The sequence below is a fragment of the Cololabis saira genome, chromosome 22, assembly GCF_033807715.1.
Source record: "Cololabis saira isolate AMF1-May2022 chromosome 22, fColSai1.1, whole genome shotgun sequence".
NCBI lineage: Eukaryota > Metazoa > Chordata > Actinopteri > Beloniformes > Belonidae > Cololabis > Cololabis saira.
This window is the reverse complement of record NC_084608.1, coordinates 4678226-4696449: the sequence shown is the minus strand read 5'-3', so window position 1 is coordinate 4696449 and position 18224 is coordinate 4678226. Positions and strand designations below refer to the sequence as shown.

General features: G+C 43.0%; 1 protein-coding gene across 8 annotated transcripts in view; it reads left to right on the top strand.

The window, feature by feature from the left end:
* LOC133423701 (microtubule-associated protein 4) overlaps positions 1–18224 on the top strand; it is a 153010-nt gene that overhangs the window by 109235 nt on the left and 25551 nt on the right. For 7 of the 8 annotated variants that reach the window (XM_061713996.1, XM_061713994.1, XM_061713997.1 and 4 more), the window contains 2 exons: positions 14938–15866; positions 17641–17976. In XM_061713996.1, the coding sequence (XP_061569980.1) occupies positions 14938–15866; positions 17641–17976 (1265 nt within the window). The remainder of the gene's footprint in view (positions 1–14937; positions 15867–17640; positions 17977–18224) is intronic. The other variant, XM_061713999.1, reaches the window with a different exon arrangement.

The following is an 18224-nucleotide window of genomic DNA, read 5'->3' as shown; positions in this document are numbered from 1 at the left end:
TTGAACCTCTGGTCCCTGGATCTCTGGTCCCTGGATCTCTGGTCCCTGGATCTCCGGTCCCTGGATCTCTGGTCCCTGGATCTCCGGTCCCTGGATCTCTGGTCCCTGGATCTCTGGTCCCTGGATCTCTGGTCCCTGGATCTCTGGTCCCTGGATCTCTGGTCCCTGGATCTCTGGTCCCTGGATCTCTGGTCCCTGAACCTCCGGTCCCTGGATCTCTGGTCCCTGAACCTCCAGTCCCTGGATATCTGGTCCCTGAACCTCCAGTCCTTGGATCTCTGGTCCCTGAACCTCCAGTCCCTGGATATCTGGTCCCTGAACCTCCAGTCCTTGGATCTCTGGTCCCTGAACCTCCAGTCCTTGGATCTCTGGTCCCTGAACCTCCAGTCCCTGGATCTCTGGTCCCTGAACCTCCGGTCCTTGGATCTCTGGTCCCTGAACCTCCAGTCCTTGGATATCTGGTCCCTGAACCTCCAGTCCTTGGATCGCTGGTCTCTGAACCTCCAGTCTTTGGATCTCTGGTCCCTGAACCTCCAGTCCTTGCATCTCTTGTCCCTGAACCTCCAGCCCCTGGATCTCCTTTAGTCCCGGGATCTCTGGTCCCTGGACCTCTGGTCCCTGGACCTCCAGCCCCTGGACCTCCTCTAGTCCTTGGATCTCTGCTCCCTGGACCTCCTCCCAGTCATACAGAGCTATCATCACCGACTAACACGGTGCAGATACACTCAGTGGGAGGGTCTGCGATGGATCCCTCACTAGATGAAGACTCTGCATCTCAACCATGGAGCCAGTCCAGTTTTACTGAAACCAGCCCAAAGGTGGCTCTGCCCCAGGTACCCCCCAACTACTGCGTCACCGGAGGACTCACACAGGACAAACCCCTGGAGAGGGAGGGAGCTGGGCTTGTCCAGGTGGTCCACAGGTTCTCCAATGGCTCCTCGGGGGACAACAGTGAGGAGGAGGAGGAAGAGGAGGTAGCAGGAGAGAGTAAAGAGCTGGAACCCTGTTTCATGGGACGTGAACAGCAGCAGAGGAAGGCCATGAGGCGAGCAATGTCTGAATGTTCCCACCTCTCGGTCCCCACCAGTCTAGAGCTCCCTGATAAATACCCGGATGGAGACGGGGCAGAGCCGGAGGAGCTCCCATCGCCCATGGGGGGCCCTCGTCGCTCCTCACACTCCATGAAACGCTCTCTGACGGTGGCAGAAGATCAGCCCCCGAGCCCCCCGCCCACCCTCTCAGCAGCCGGGGCCACACAAAGTGATCTGCGGCAAACCCCAGCTGAACCCCGGCTCTGCCTTTCTCCGGCCCCACCGGCGGTTGTGACTGTCAGCTTCCTGGGTGGGGCATTACCGGCCCCAGCGGTGGGCCCCGAGGCGGAGGAGGGCCCGGGAGGCATCATGATTCCAGTGCCCCTCAGCCCCCGTAAGACCGGCCCTGCACCGCCTGACGGGGACACCGCTCCCACATACAACGACACTAAAGATGCAGATATTTACGGCACTAAAGTGGAAAGTGAAAGTAGCGCAGGTGCTACAAATGTAGACTTTGAGCCTTGTGATTCAGCAGCAATAGCCGAGGCCACTGATCATCACGGAGACGTCTCTGCTGATGCTCACATTGTTTCTGATCTGACATGCAGCACCAATCCCTTCATCACAGTGGATGGTAGGTGGACACCGTTCGTCCGTTTACTCTCCAATGTTCAGGTAGTTGACCCTTGGTACTTTAGAGTAAAGGAACCTCTTGTGTGCTTTAGATGTGGTTAACATGTAATGGGGGCTTCACCCAAAGAAGAATATTGATACTTACTGTACCTTTTGTTTTTTCTGCTGTCCAGGGTTTTTTCATTGTCTAGGATTTGTATTTATTTATTTATTTATTTGACAGGGACAATGCAGTCAAACATAGATACAAGCTTGCAGCTGATGTGATGCATGTAGAGTTTATAGCTGGTGCTAATTCTCTTCCACAACATTGCAGTACAATATAAAATTAATATACATCAATTAAAAAGACCATACAATTCAATAGTACATACAGGACTGTCTCAGAAAATTAGAATATTGTGATAAAGGCCTTTATTTTCTGTAATGCAAAAATGTCATACATTCTGGATTCATTACAAATCAACTGGAATATTGCAAGCCTTTTATTATTTTAATATTGCTGATCATGGCTTACAGCTTAAGAAAACTCAAATATCCTATCTCAAAAAATTAGAATATTCTGGGAATCTTAATCTTAATCTTTAAGCCATAATCAGCAATATTAAAATAATAAAAGGCTTGCAATATTTCAGTTGATTTGTAATGAATCCAGAATGTATGACATTTTAGTTTTTTTAATTGCATTACAGAAAATAAAGAACTTTATCACAATATTCTAATTTTCTGAGACAGTCCTGTATACACACTATTTACAGATGAGTACAGTTTAGATTTTTCTTGAACCAGGTTTTAGTTTTGATGATGAACATGTACGCCTGCAGAACAGGATTTTGCAATAGTGGTTTGAGGAGGTTCTGGTGACTCTGGTGTTGCTGTTTTGTCTCTCAACAAATCGACAAAGTGGCTCAGGTGCTAAGTTGTTTATACACAATAAGATTTAATTAAGGAAACAGAAATTGCTAAAGCTTTCAAAGCTTAAGTTATTCTGTCTAGTCTTACTGGACATGACTCAGCTTCTAGCAGGTGTGTCCGCCAGCGCGGGAGAAGGAAGAGCGATGGCAGCAAGGGGATCATTTGCAGTCTGGACCTCCCATGGTGGGGGGCTTCCATAGTGGGGGCTTTCGTTGCATTTCATGGTGTGTGAAAGATAAAACAACAGGTTCATTGTTGTGATCACAGCCAGCCGTCTGTGTGCAGCTGAATGTGCCGGTTGGTATCAGGCCACCAGGATGATCCAGCAGAATCTGTCTGCAGCAACACGTTGTTGCAGCACCTGCTTCTTAAAGGAGACCTATTATGAAAAACAAGTTTTTTTCTCTCTTTAACATATATAAAGTGGTCTCCCCTCAGCCTGCCAACTCAGAGAAGGAGGAAAGCAACCAAATTCTGCAGTGTCTGTACAGCCGCCCGGATGATCCGTCCAGTGTGATGTGGATCTACGAGCCGTTCAGATTCGGCACATTTTCGTTACTTAACCAAAATGCAAACCACTCCCACAACTATAAAACCGTGTAACTGCATGAGCGTCCGACTATCGTATCACTGCGTGACATCGTACTCTCTGTCCATCTCCCTCCAGCAGCTGCCACTTTATTGAGGTTTTTGTGGTGAAATGAGGAGGAATCATAGAGATAACTTGGGACACAGCCCTGTGTCTTGTTCTCTAATTACCATCACAGCACTAAAATAAGTGTCGTCTGCATATTTGCTTACTTGTTAAAGTGAGAATGGAAACAAGTTAAAGGGGACCTATTATGAAAAACCCGTTTTGTAGTTTTTGTGGTGAAATGAGGAGGAATCATAGGTAACTGGATCAGCCGTTCCTCATCATGACTGTTTCCTACAGCGCTTTCAACCGGCTTCCAACGTGAGTGACAGGAAGAAAATAGAAGCAGGGCGTCCGACAAATGTTCAGCTCAAAACGGCGCGTTGCTCTGTGTCGCTCACGACCAGTTAGGACAGTCCAATAGAAAATAAAGCAATGGAATTGATTTTGTCGCTGACGCTCGCTCGCATCGCATACAGTTATGACACGGTGTAAATAACTCCGCCGGCCGGAGCTTCCGCCATTTTTTCGTAGCGGTGTATCGCGTCATTCAGGCAGCCAATCAGCACAGAGCCTCATTATCATAGCCCCGCCCACTCAGAATCCTGCATAGATAATGAGGTTAGAGAATGGGAAGATAAAGACATGGCCATGAGGCTGAATTTCTCATTTATTTAGCAAAAACAATCAAAAGCTTGTTTTTAAGACATTCAAGGCCTGTTTAAAATAGACATTAGATGCCATAATAGGTCCCCTTTAAACTGGAATCGGGGGCAGAGAGCTGCCTTTTCTATTCAATGGTGGACAGATGTTTGCCCACACTGCCATTTCAGTGGGGTCTCATCTTTTTGTTTTTTCTTTAAATTGAGGATTGGCAACGCGCGGCTTTAGAGCTGCTCTTTAGCGCCGCCCTGGTGGCTCCTGGAGCTTTTTCAAAAATGTTTGACTTTTTTTTTTCTCCTTTTTTCTTCTTTTTTTTCGTTTTTCTTTTTTTCTTTTTTTCCTTTCCTTTTTAATCTCGACATTTCAATTTTTTTCTCGAAATTTCAACTTTTTTCTTGACATTTTGACTTTTTTTTCGAAGTGCATAATGAAAAAAAGATCTTCCCCCAGTAATAACTAATATAAATCCATGCAGCATGTGTTGCCTTCATTCTAAGGCTTATACAAGACTTTTCATTTTTTGCGGCTCCAGACATATTTGTTTTTTGTGTTTTTGGTCCAATATGGCTCTTTCAACATTTTGGGTTGCCGTCCCCTGGTTTAAATGGTTGTGAGGTTTCCCGCTGCAGCCGAGCAGTGTTGAAGTAGCTAGAGCAGGTCGCAGTCATGACCGTCTGAGCTACAACGTGGTCAACATCTCTCACACTGAGAGCCACGGGGGTTTTCACCTGGTGTGGCGGAGGCCACCAGCCTGGCCTCTGGAGAGTTTACGGCCAGCTACTTCTTTACACGCTGAAGTTCAGACGGGAGCTAGTCCAGTCACGGTGTCGTGTGTCATGTTCCCCTATGTTTCCCTCAGCTTCTGGGGAAATACTGGTGCGTCCTGTTGTATACAAATCTGTCAGGACTTTACTGGATAAAGTTCAGAAATGTGTGTGATATGACCAGTACTGGAGTTGTAAAAAAGAATCAGGGGGGATGGTGGATTTTATCATATGGGGACAGATAATTTGTGCTGATTACAAATAATATAATATATTACAAATAATAGCACTGACCGAAACAGCTGCAGAAATACTGCAGGAATGACATAGCAGCAGTTAAATGCAGCCTTCTGTAAGCTTTAAATATCCACTGGGCTTACATCAAATACATCAAAACACAACAATAAAAAACACTTTTCTGAACTTATCAATATGACTCTGTCCTTCACAGGATAAGTAACATGGATCACTGCAAAAACTCAATCTTAACAAGAATAATTGTCTTATTTCTAGTTAAAATGTCTCATTTTTGTTAAAAAAAATCTCATTATACTTAAAACAAGACTCATCACTGGAAAAACAACAATTTTCACCTGTTTCAAGTAGATTTTCACTTAAAATAAGTAGAAAAATCAACACGTAGTTTGTCCCTCTCTCACTGCAAAAACTCAAAATCTTAACAAGAATATTTGTCTTATTTCTAGTTAAAATGTCTTATTTTTAGTTAAAAAAAATCTCATTACAACAAGACTCATCACTGGAAAAAACAACAATTTTCACCTGTTTCAAGTAAATTTTCACTTAAAATAAGGAACAAGATTTATTTTGCTTGTAATAAGAAGATAAATCTTGTCCCATTGGCAGATTTTTCTACTTATTTCAAGTGAAAATTGTCAAATAAAAAGGTGAAAATTGTCAAATAAGTTATTTTTCTGGTGTTATTTTTCTGGTGATGACTCTAAATGTTGAAATAGTAAAACCACATTCATTGATGAAATGACATAAGGGATGGAAAGGAGGGATGGCAGTTTTACAGGGGGATGATTTGGACCGTTTTTATTTCATATTTTTATTTCATTTATATCCCCCATCAACTCCAGTACTGGATATGACAGAGTAACGTATCATCTAGAAATCTGTACGATGACGGTCTCATCTCTTGAAGTGGAAGGGAAACATGAAGTGGAAACACAGGTGGAGAGGATGAACTGGGTTTGGTTGAACCAACAAACTGAATGATGGAAAGAGGGAATATTGCTTTGATAATGTGTTGAACATTTTAAATATATGTGGGGGGGGGGGGTTATAATGTTCGTTACTGGAATATAAAAGTACTGAAAAACCAAATTAGAAGAAAATTGCATGAAAAGAGAAAAGAAATGAGTCGGTTGATGGTTTAGCTGCAGGGAAATGTGCTGGTGAGTGTGAATGTTAGGACCTCCTGCAGCTTGACTAATCGCAGCCATTTCCAGAAGACTTTCCACAGCTGTTACACGTATCAGATTCCTGCCTTAATTAAGAGATCAGGTTGATCTCCTGAGGACCTCGTCGCGTTGCACAGGAGATGAGGCCTTTGTTCTGTGCTTTTCTCTCAAGCCGTGTTTGTTTCCCAGCTGGTTCCCATGTCGCAGCTATCCCTTTTGCCAATTATCAATAAATGCCTCTTTTTGTGTTCTTAAATTAAAAGTAATTCTTTCCATTACATAGATGCTGTACACAATATCAACCCATTTATCTACACTAGGTGCCTCCCTCTTCAGCCATTTCTTTGTTATTGACTTCTTACAAGCCACCAGTAATATTATCAGTAAATATTTATCTTTATTCCTCCATTCCAGTTCCTCTAGATCCATCAAATATAACAAATTATAGCAAAAAGTTATTTTTGTTGAAAACACAGTCTCAAGAATTTGATGTACTCGGAACCAAAATGAGGTCACAACAGGGCAACACCAGAATATACAGGACTGTCTCAGAAAATTAGAATATTGTGATAAAGTTCTTTATTTTCTGTAATGCAATTTAAAAAAAAAAAAAAAAAAAAAAAATACATTCTGGATTCATTACAAATCAACTGAAATATTGCAAGCCTTTTATTATTTTAATATTGCTGATTATGGCTTACAGTTTAAGATTAAGATTCCCAGAATATTCTAATTTTTTGAGATAGGATATTTGAGTTTTCTTAAGCTTTAAGTCATGATCAGCAATATTAAAATAATAAAAGGCTTGCAATATTTCAGTTGATTTGTAATGAATCCAGAATGTATGACATTTTTGCATTACAGAAAATAAAGGACTTTATCACAATATTCTAATTTTCTGAGACAGTCCTGTATGATAGTGATTCGCCTCTTTGCTTCCGCAACATTTCCAACATTCTGTCTGATTAGAATATGATCTCTTTTGACATGCAGTGCAAAAATAGCGGATGACATTTTTCCATGTATATTCTCTCCAGAGTGGAAAATTTGTTGTTTTCCATTGTTGTTTAAAAATGTATTTCCATTTCTCCTGAGAAATTATGATATTGCCTTCAGTTTCCCATCTTGATCTAACATTAGCTGTATTTTCTTTGTTAGATGATTGAAGACTTGTGTATAATTTCGAAATTATCTTCTTATAAGGTTCGTCTTTATAAGCATTTACAAATACCTGTAGAATATCATTTTCAGGTTCATATTTTTTATAATTTTTTTTCCCCAACATAATCTGGTAACCCTTTCTTTTACAGTACAGTAATAACCAGGTAATACCATGGTAATTACACTGTAATTACCTAGAAGTACCTTGTATTTACAAGGTAATTACATGGTAACTACCGGGTAATTTACCCAGTAAGTACTTGGTAATTATTACGTATTTTCTTGTACCATGTAATTATGTGTATTTACCATGTAATAACATGGTAAATACCTGGTTGTTTAAACTAAACATTACTAGGTAATTAGACATTAGACATTAGATGGAACTATGAGGGAAATTACAGGTATTTACTAGGTTAATATTGGTAACTACCAGGCAATTTACCATGTCATTAATCTGAAATTACATGAATTATTTCTAAGTAAGTACCAGGTAATTACTAAGTATTTTTCTGCAAACTACCAGGAAATTATAACCTATATTTGAGGTAGTTACCAGCTAATTACACTTCAATGACCATGTAGTTACCTTGTATTTACTATACATTTCATGGATAACTACCGGGTATTTACCCATTCATTATTGATGTATGTATTATCAATGGATTGGTGCATGTACCCCCGAGGGGTGTAAAAGACTCTATTGACCTTGTAATTAACCTGATAGTTACCATGTTTTACCTGGTAATTGGCAGGTACTTACCTTGTAGTTACTTGCCCAGTAATTCTATTTCCTAAGTATTTACCCAATAAGTACAGACATTTTTACCTGGCTTTTACTCAGTAATTAAAGTGAAACTGGACTGTAAAAGAAAGCGTGTGTTGTTTCCATAATATTACCTGGTACTTCCTCATTAAATACACAAATAATTACCTGATATTTACCCATTAATTAAAGTGAAACTGGACTGTAAAAGAAAGCGTGTGTTGTTCCCATAATATTACCTGGTAATTGTAGATTATAATTACAAAGATTTGAACAATTGGCAAAACGTCTGATAATTAACTCCCCTTTGTCCCACAATTAGAAAGTTGGACCACACCCCCTCACATACACCCCCTCACACACACCCCCTCCCATACACCTCCTCACATATACCCCCTCACACACACCCCCTCACACACACCCCCTCACATATACCTCCTCACACACACACCCTCACACACACACCCTCACACACACCCCCTCACACACACCCCCTCACATACACCTCCTCACATATACCCCCTCACACACACCCCCTCACACACACCCCCTCACATACACCTCCTCACACACACCCCCTCACACACACCCCCTCACACACACACCCTCACACACACCCCCTCACATACACCCCCTCACACACACCCCCTCACATACACACCCTCACACACACCCCCTCACACACACCCCCTCACACACACCCCCTCACACACACCCCCTCACATACACCTCCTCACACACACCCCCTCACATACACACCCTCACACACACCCCCTCACACACACCCCCTCACACACACACCCTCACACACACCCCCTCACATACACCCCCTCACACACACCCCCTCACATACACACCCTCACACACACCCCCTCACACACACCCCCTCACACACACCCCCTCACACACACCCCCTCACACACACCCCCTCACACACACCCCCTCACATACACCTCCTCACACACACCCCCTCACACACACCCCCTCACACACACCGCCTCACACACACCCCCTCACACACACCCCCTCACACACACCCCCTCACATACACCCCCTCACACACACCCCCTCACATACACCTCCTCACACACACCCCCTCACACACACCCCCTCACACACACCCCCTCACACACACCCCCTCACATATACCCCCTCACACACACCCCCTCACACACACCCCCTCACACACACCTCCTCACACACACCTCCTCACACACACCCCCTCACACACACCCCCTCACACACACACCCTCACACACACACCCTCACACACACCCCCTCACACACACACCCTCACACACACCCCCTCACACACACACCCTCACATACACCTCCTCACACACACCCCCTCACACACACACCCTCACACACACCCCCTCACACACACACCCTCACATACACCCCTCACACACACCCCCTCACACACACCCCCTCACATACACCTCCTCACACACACCCCCTCACACACACCTCCTCACACACACCCCCTCACACACACCCCCTCACATACACCTCCTCACACACACCCCCTCACATACACCTCCTCACACACACCCCCTTGTAACAAATACACCAAAACAGGTGATCTGTCAAAGACTTTTTGTTTCTTCAAAAGGATAAAGAAAAAAATACAAAGTTCTGTATAAAAACATATTGTACAGTGTAAAACATATTGCATAGTGTAAAACATAAAACTAGGCACAGTGTTGAAAATATAGGAACATTCAGTCAATCAATGCAACAAATAAAAAATACAGTGCATTCAATAACGATATAACAACATATTTAGATCTCAAACTGGCATGTCAAGGACCCCAGTATTATCTGCATTTGGACATCACGCTTAATCTCAATTTTTTTTCCAGAGACCCTGGACCCTGGCTTCCCATTTGGAAAAAAGGACAACAATGAGGCAAATGTCGCTAATATGATAGGCAGTGTTCACTAGTTAATCAGTTACCTGCAGTATTAGTAGCCAAGGACATGCTAACGCTGCTGATGCTGCTGGAAAACGCAACATTCCTTCATCATTATTGCTGCTGTGTGCGCAAATATTTTTGTATGTTGGTAGCATTTCCTCCCTTTGACGAAATATTCACTTAGCTGTTCTCATCTTTTTTACTGAAATATAACCAGACTTTCGTGCGTCTGTAACGCTTGGGCGGCATGTCTACTATCGATTGCTGGCTTACTCACGTTACGCAACATGCGTGATGACGTCATTCATGCTCACTGGAATTGATAAGGGAATGGTTGGGAAAATATGCAAACGATTCCAAGGAATTTGAAACACTGGGAACCGGTTCTGAACAAGAACCGGTTCTCCATTCCCACCCCTACTTGACAAGGCAGTTGATAGGTGTGTGTTGAGTGAGGGACCCTGCCATGGCCCGGTCCAGAGTTTACCCCCCCATAAAGAGCTGGGACAGGCTCCAGCACATCCCTGTGAGCCTGAATAGAAAGGAGCTGGAATGTGTGATGGATGGATATATAAAGCTACAGCTGTACAGCTCAGAATAAAAGATCCACAACAACACGTCATCAGTGCCACTGAAAAGAATCATCAACACACAGCTCACCGCCCAACTTACCTTGTTATTATTTCACTTTACTTTGGGGAGTTTGCAATTTAGTTTTATGCTTGTTGCTTGTTTTTAACAATTCTTTTCATCAATATTTTCCTCTGTATTATAGTGAAGTGAGAGTATAAACTACAGGACTGTCTCAGAAAATTAGAATATTGTGATAAAGTTCTTTATTTTCTGTAATGCAATAAAAATAAAAAAAATGTCATACATTCTGGATTCATTCTTTGAGTGCCCAGAAAAGCGCTATATAAATAAAATGTATTATTATTATTATTACAAATCAACTGAAATATTACAAGCCTTTTATTATTTTAATATTGCTGATCATGGCTTACAGTTTAAGATTAAGATTCCCAGAATATTCTAATTTTTTGAAATAGGATATTTGGGTTTTCTTAAGCTGTAAACCATGATCAGCAATATTAAAATAATAAAAGGCTTGCAATATTTCCGTTGATTTGTAATGAATCCAGAATGTATGACATTTTTGTTTTTGTAATTGCATTACAGAAAATCACAATATTCTAATTTTCTGAGACAGTCCTGTACTGTAACATGTAGACTGTAAGGTACCAGTGTTGCATCACCTTCTCAACATTAAAACATTGTTGCATATTAGAAAAGATCCAGGAAAAACAAGAGAGGAGACGCACACTTCAGCTCCCCAGTGCAGATTTATTTAGCACATCACAAGTGACGTTTCGAGCGCATTTTGCTCTTCTTCAGACTAAATGTGGATACAGAAGACGACCCATTTTAAGCCTCCCCAGGGGGTCACATGGTATAGAAAAGAAACAAGTCAATTCAAAACACCTGGTGTAAAATACAATACAAAGTACATGTATCCAGATATCCAAACATCTTATAACTACAGCTGGCCGTCATACATATCTAGTGATAAAAAGAAAACCAGACAAAATTAAACATTAGGAAAGATAAAATATAAATAAAAAACCCTAGCGTCTCCTGGGCCCCCGAGCGTCTCCCCTCTGGCAGGTTTACCCTGAACTCCTGCCTGGGCAGAGCTTCATATGCTGAATGTGAGGAGTTGCCGGGGCAACGCTGGATCTCTCCGTAGGGTCTGGAGCAGAGCCCAAGCCTGACATCATATTCATTTAAAGAACGGACTGGGTTTAGCATCGCTGACCGTTTCCTTTCAGCTCACTCTGCTCTGAGCTCATGATCCCCGACAGTCAAATGATGCACGAGTTTTATTTTAGTGAGTCAACTAAAGGAAGGAAAGGTTTCCTCTGGTCTTTTTCACTCCTGCCACTGATCTGTTCAAGGTTTTGTTCAGAAATGCTCATCAAGGGTCATCATGTTCCAACACATTCTGTACATAGTCCAGTCCGATCCCGTCAGCAAGTCAGCCTCGCGACATTATAAGAGTCATTGATGAAAGACAATAATGGGATATTGGTTCAGCATTGAATGGATTGAGTTGAATGTAACATTAACTTTAGATTTCACTGTTAATGTACAATGATTACAATGACTACGTTTACATGCAGTCAAAATTGGGATTACGGTCAATATTCCGGATACCGAAACATTGGGAATATTCCGTTTACATGGTAATTAATCATTTGGGAAATCTGGATCAAACCAGCGACGCACGGAGAACATCATGATGCAATTCCCGTCATTTCTGCTTCTTCTTCCTGTATCCAAATCCAAAACAACAACCAGAACAGCAGCACGGTGGATAATGAACAGCCCAGTAGAAGTCAGAGTTGTTTCTCGTCCCTGTAGTTCCTTTTCCAGCGTCTTCCAGCGGAGCTTGATCTGGTCTGGCGTTCCTACAAATGCTGCTTCACGCAACTTTTCTCTCACCTTCTTGTAAATCTTCTATCCCGGTACTTTCTACCGTCTACAAATGCAGAAATGTTCATATCCTTCATTACATTTATGAAGTGATTAGTCTCCTCCTGGTCTTGGTTTCTCCGTGTTTAGAAGAACTTCCTGGACTCAAAAGACCAGGGGCCTTATGTACTAAGAGTGCGGCGCACAAAAAACGTGCGTACGCCACTTTCAACGCTCACGGTCGTATGTACAAAGAATGACGTGAACGTAGAAAGTTGCGGTCCTTCACTCACACATTAAGGCTTTTGTACGCACTTTTCTGAGGTTTTGTCCGTTGGCGACACTCACTGGTGATGCAGCGAAGTGAAGAATATGAGGAAACGTAACGTCAACAATAAGTTCACGACCACGTGAAGGACACGACAGTCCCCACATCACCAGATAAGTTACACAAGAGTGGAGCTGCAACAATCTCACAATCAACCACATGATCTGAACAAACAACTAGAGGAGCTCAACGGAACCCGCAAATCCCGATGGAGCTTTGGCTCCGTTAGAGGAACCTGCTGATGGCAGGATCAGGAGCGAGTCTTCAGGGACCACACCGACCTGCTGGTCCAGGACTAAGACTGGACCATCAGCTGGTTCAGGTACCAAGAGGATCTTCTGGATCTCTCTCCTGAACTGGACCAGCTGCTCCGGTTCAGACCAACATGATGCTTCAGCTGGAGCTGCAGGTTGGACATCTGTCTGTCGTCATGACGACCGTATGGGAGGACTACTGGAGATAAAAGCCAGATCCTAAACATCCCATAACTGTGTCTGGACAGAAATACATTAAAATTAATTTTGAAGCAAAAACCGGTGTTGTGCCAAAAAGTGATTGCCTGCCAGAATCTGATTTCTTCTGATTTCTGGCCGCGGGAGCGCGCACAGCAGCCCGTTGAGCGAGAGCGCTAAACCGTCAGATTTCAGATTATGAAGCTCAAGAATGAGATCAAGTCATATTTAGGCAGAAACAACCTTTCATTAACTGTATTTGGCCCTCAATCACAGTGCATCCTGCGGATGCAACACTCCGAGTTACAGCAATTTTGCTCTTTATTTCTCACGTTTGCACCTCGATAATCCCGTCGGCACAAATTGTCTTTATTTCTGCAGCAGAGGAATCAGATCGTAATGCTTCATGTTTTAAATATAAATGTATTTTGTTCACATTGTTATACTTATGAGAGTGGTGATCGCGGACATCCATAATGTGTAAGACTCAATAAACGTGTACATTGGTCTTAATCCGTTAGTATATAATATGCATGACAATAAAGCAGAACGAGGAGCCGTTTTTCATCCACCAAAAATTCTGGTGTCGGTTCTTAAAATACAAACAAGAAAAGCAGAGTGTAATGATGCACTAATGCTGCCCATAAACATTCACAAACCCGTACGATCATAATAAAACCACAACTCTTCACCGAACGCAACGCAAAGCAAAGAACACCATAATGTAGGTGTAAAACTGAATCCCAGAAGGGCCGGTGTCCTGCATGTTTTAGATGTTTCACTGCTTTAACACACCTGATTCTAATTAATCATCATCACCAACTTGTCATCAAAGTCTGGATAGTTCTGTTGATGACACAGTCACTTGTATCATGGTGCAATGAAGCAGAGAAACATCTAAAACCTGCAGGGACACCGGCCCTCGAGGACTGGAGTCCGACACCCCTAAATGCCCCAAAATGAATTATTTATTCCAGCTCAGAGCATTTTCTTGTTAGGATGAGCGGTTTTTAATGGATAATTATCTTCATTATCATATTCAAACATATATTTGAGGGAGGAGACAAGGCGGAGTGTTGTGCTCCCGCATGTGCGCTCAAATCCACGCTGATTGGGATGTACAGAGAAACCTGCGTGGATTTGGGCGTACGCACAGCTTTGTACATATGAATTTTTGCAGTCTTGTTAATTCCACGTACGGATTCACGTTGAAATCCACGCACTCTTAGTACATGAGGCCCCAGGATTCCTTGTGAACAGAGCATGTGCAGAAAACAAATTCCTGTTCCATTTGATGGGGATGCCGTTTGGTGTTTACATGACCAAATATTCTGGTTTTAAAAGGAGTAACCCAGGGCTCATATTGGGGTTTTAAAAAACCAGAATATGAGCAAATTCGGGTTATTCAAAGGGGTTATTGGTGTTTACATGGCCGTGCAAAACCGGGTTATTGCTAATATTCCAGTTAGAAAAGAGTTATTGATGCATGGAAACGTAGTCAATGATTGTGTTCACATAATTCTACAGTTCTGTAGGTGTGAATGTTGCACAAGACATGAGATGTGCACGCCATGTGCACAGCAGCCGTAGCTCAAGCGCTTCTCGATTGAAAGTAAGAGATAATGGGAGCGTAAGCTTGATGAGCTCCTGCAGGATTTCTCCTGGTTGCTGTTATTGCTGGTGAAACTCATGAGCTTTGGGTTCACCTTTACTCTTACATGATGAACACAACTGTCACTGAAGTTAAAACCCCTTTTTTTCTTTGTTTACAGTTAAATCTGAAAAGATGGAAGACGTAGAAGAGAGGAAGGGAAAACTGGAGGACAGCATGAAAAAGGTGGAGCCGTGGGACTCCCAGGATAAACCTGAACAGAGAGGTGTGAGGGTTGAATTCACAAATAATGAAGCTCCGGCCAAAGTGGAGAAAGAGGTAGAGAAGGAGTGGGAGAAACACGACGGGGCAGTGAAGGTTAAAGAAGAAGAACAAGAACAAGCAGTCACAATCACGGGAACGGAGACACGAGCAGAAATGTTGAATGAAAAAAGGGATGCTGAAGAGTCAAAAGAGAAAGTGGAGTCGGTTCAAGTGAAGGAAGAAAAGGAGGACAAAGCTCCCGAGGCGGAGGAAGCACCGCTCACACTGGACAGGCCGGCCAAGACGGGACAAGAGGAGGCGCTGATCAAAGTAGAGAGCAAAGTCCAAAACACAGAGCATGTGGTAAAGATAGACAATATGGAGAAGTTCAAACTGGAAGACAAAGCGGAGGACAAAACCACGGAGATGAAGGAGAACAAAGAGCAGCACTTCAACCAAGTAGCAACCACCTCAGAGCAACAACCGACGGCCAGCAAGCTGGACGCCGCCTCTGAAAACACTGAGAAGAAAGCTGAGCTGGAGATACAAGCAACAGCACTGGTGGAAGAAGAAAAGAAAGAAAAAGACGGCACAGAAAAAGTAGAAAAGGTGGAGAAAGCGGATGAGACAGGTCGGCCATCCGAGGAGCCTGGAAAAGGAGCAGCAGCAGCAGCAAAGATCCAAAGAGAAGAAAAGCAAGACAAGCTGCGGGAGGACAAGAAGCCTGCAGAGAAGAGAGACGACAAGAAAGAGAAGGCTGGCCAGAGGGACGGACGGGAGAAGCTGCAGAAAGCTGGGAGCGTGCCGCAGAGCAAAGAGCTGGGCAGCGGGGACAAGAAGACCAAGGTAGGCTTTACCCGTCTGTCACAACTCTGTCATGACCTGCAGCCACCCAGCGGGCCTGCAGCCTCTGCACCAACACACCGGTGCACACATCCCCCTCTGTCCAAACCCCAGACACACAGCACATGTGTACATGTCACCTTTTTAGAATAGAATAGAAAGCCTTTATTGTCATTATAATAATATACAGGACTGTCTCAGAAAATTAGAATATTGTGATAAAGTTCAACCGCATAAATACTAGGTGCTATGAGCAGCCAAACCTACAGGGGGCAGTGTAACGAGAAGATAAAGTCATGCTAGCCAATCAGAATCCTGGAAAAAAACATCAACAAATGACATGAGTAACTTCCAGTTACTTCCAAGATGAACGAGAGTCTTTCGTTTGGAGTGACAGAGAAGTGGAGTTACTTTTAAGTGTGACGTTAGAATATAAAACAGGTAAAATACAAGAAAATATTGATGGTGGCCAAACAAATTGTAAACACAGGTCGCACTCATGACGCTGCACTGCAAAAACTCTAGTTTTTTTCTAGTTAAAAAAATTTCTAGTTAAAATGTCTAATTTTTAGTCAAAAAAAATCTCATTACACTTAAAACAAGAGTCATCACCAGATAAATAACTTATTTTAATTTTCACCAGTTACAAGTACATTTTCACTTTTCTCCAGTGATGAGTCTTGTTTTAAGTGTAATGAGGTTTTTTTTACTAAAAATTCAACGTTTAAACTAGAAATAAGACAAATATTCTTGTTAAGATTTTGAGGTTTTGCAGTGTGGTGACGTTTCTGTCGCTTAACGTGACGTTCTGAAGCCTAAATGTCCGTTTACAAGCAAACGTGAAGATGGAGTTTTTGCAAATCTCGACTTTGGCCGGAGTTTTCAGAAATGATGGTTTTTGGAGACGTGTAAACGAACGGCCAAAACGCATGAAAACACCACCGTTTTTGCTACGTGTAAACGGGGCCTTAGAATACAATTGTATAAGGTCACCGTGAAGCCCACGGTTCCACTGGCACTCGGACCCGTGGAGGAACTCCAGCAGCTCGGCCTCATCCATTCCTCATCTGCATAGATCACAATCACGTTACCCACAATTCCATCTTCTAAACACAGCCACATTGTTTGTAAAAGTAGTCATAAGAAGAAGAATGGATTAAATTAACTGCTAATAAATTATAGATCGTCTCAGTTAACTGCAAATATTCTTGTGACTTATTTGAAATTATTATTATTTTTTTTTATTCTTTATTTCATTCATTAAAGAAAAACAAAACAGTTCAATATAATTGCAACAAATCTCTTTCCTTGAATGAAAGGGAACAGAAAGAAGACTAGCTTATTTTATCTGTCCCTTTTTCCTAAGAAATCAGATTTCCATTAATGTAATAATAAAAAAAAAACTCAAACTAATTACGTAGTTTAAAAAAAAATTAAAAACTTTCCTTGCTTGAACCTCAATCCAGAGTGAGGAAAGAGTTTCCATTGCCATTTGTCATGCAAGTGTTTTTTGCTTCTTTTATATGGTTTATATATTGACTAAAAACACATTCTTAAATTCTTGAGCATGTACCAACATTGATACAACCTTATTATAGCAGTTATTATTATTTTAAGGCCATTATTTTATTTCACCATTCACAAATCAGTTGCTGCTTGAATGCTTCACCCTGCTGCCATTATCATCCTTGGTTTTCCTTCTTTGTTTTACGTTTTTGTCTTTGCTTTCTCTTATTATTTTGCGCTCCATCCCCGCGGCGTTGGTGTGGCGTCACAGCCGGCTGCTGGAGTGACCAAAGCAGCCGTCGCTGGCCGAACACGGCCGGCCGCAGCAGCTGTCGGCGGTTCAGCCGCAGCCACGGCTAAACGCCCCACCCCCTCCTCCATCAGCAGCACCACAGACAGAAAAACCACCACCCCCCGGTCCCCGGCCACAGCTGCTGCTGCCGGGCCTAAGCGGCCCGCCCTGGCGGCCTCCAGCCGCGCCCCGTCAGCCCTCACCTCCAGCCGCCCCCTGTCAGCCCTCACCTCCAGCCGCCCCCCGTCAGCCCTCACCTCCAGCCGCCCCCTGTCATCCTCCACCTCCACCACCGCACGGGACCTCAAACCCAAGGTAAGAGGAAAACACGGGCCTGGTCTCGGTCACGGTCACGTCTGTACATCATGGGACTGAGCTGAAGACGTGAAGCCCAAACCTGCGTCCCAAATCCCATCCTTTCACCCTAATGAGTAGCAAAAACAGTATGTGAGATTTTTTAGTGCGTCCGAAACATTAGTACGTACTCAATAGTATGTACTATCCATACTCATTCTGGAGAAATGTATTAGTATGGATTGATGGACACTAGCTGAGCAGAAACT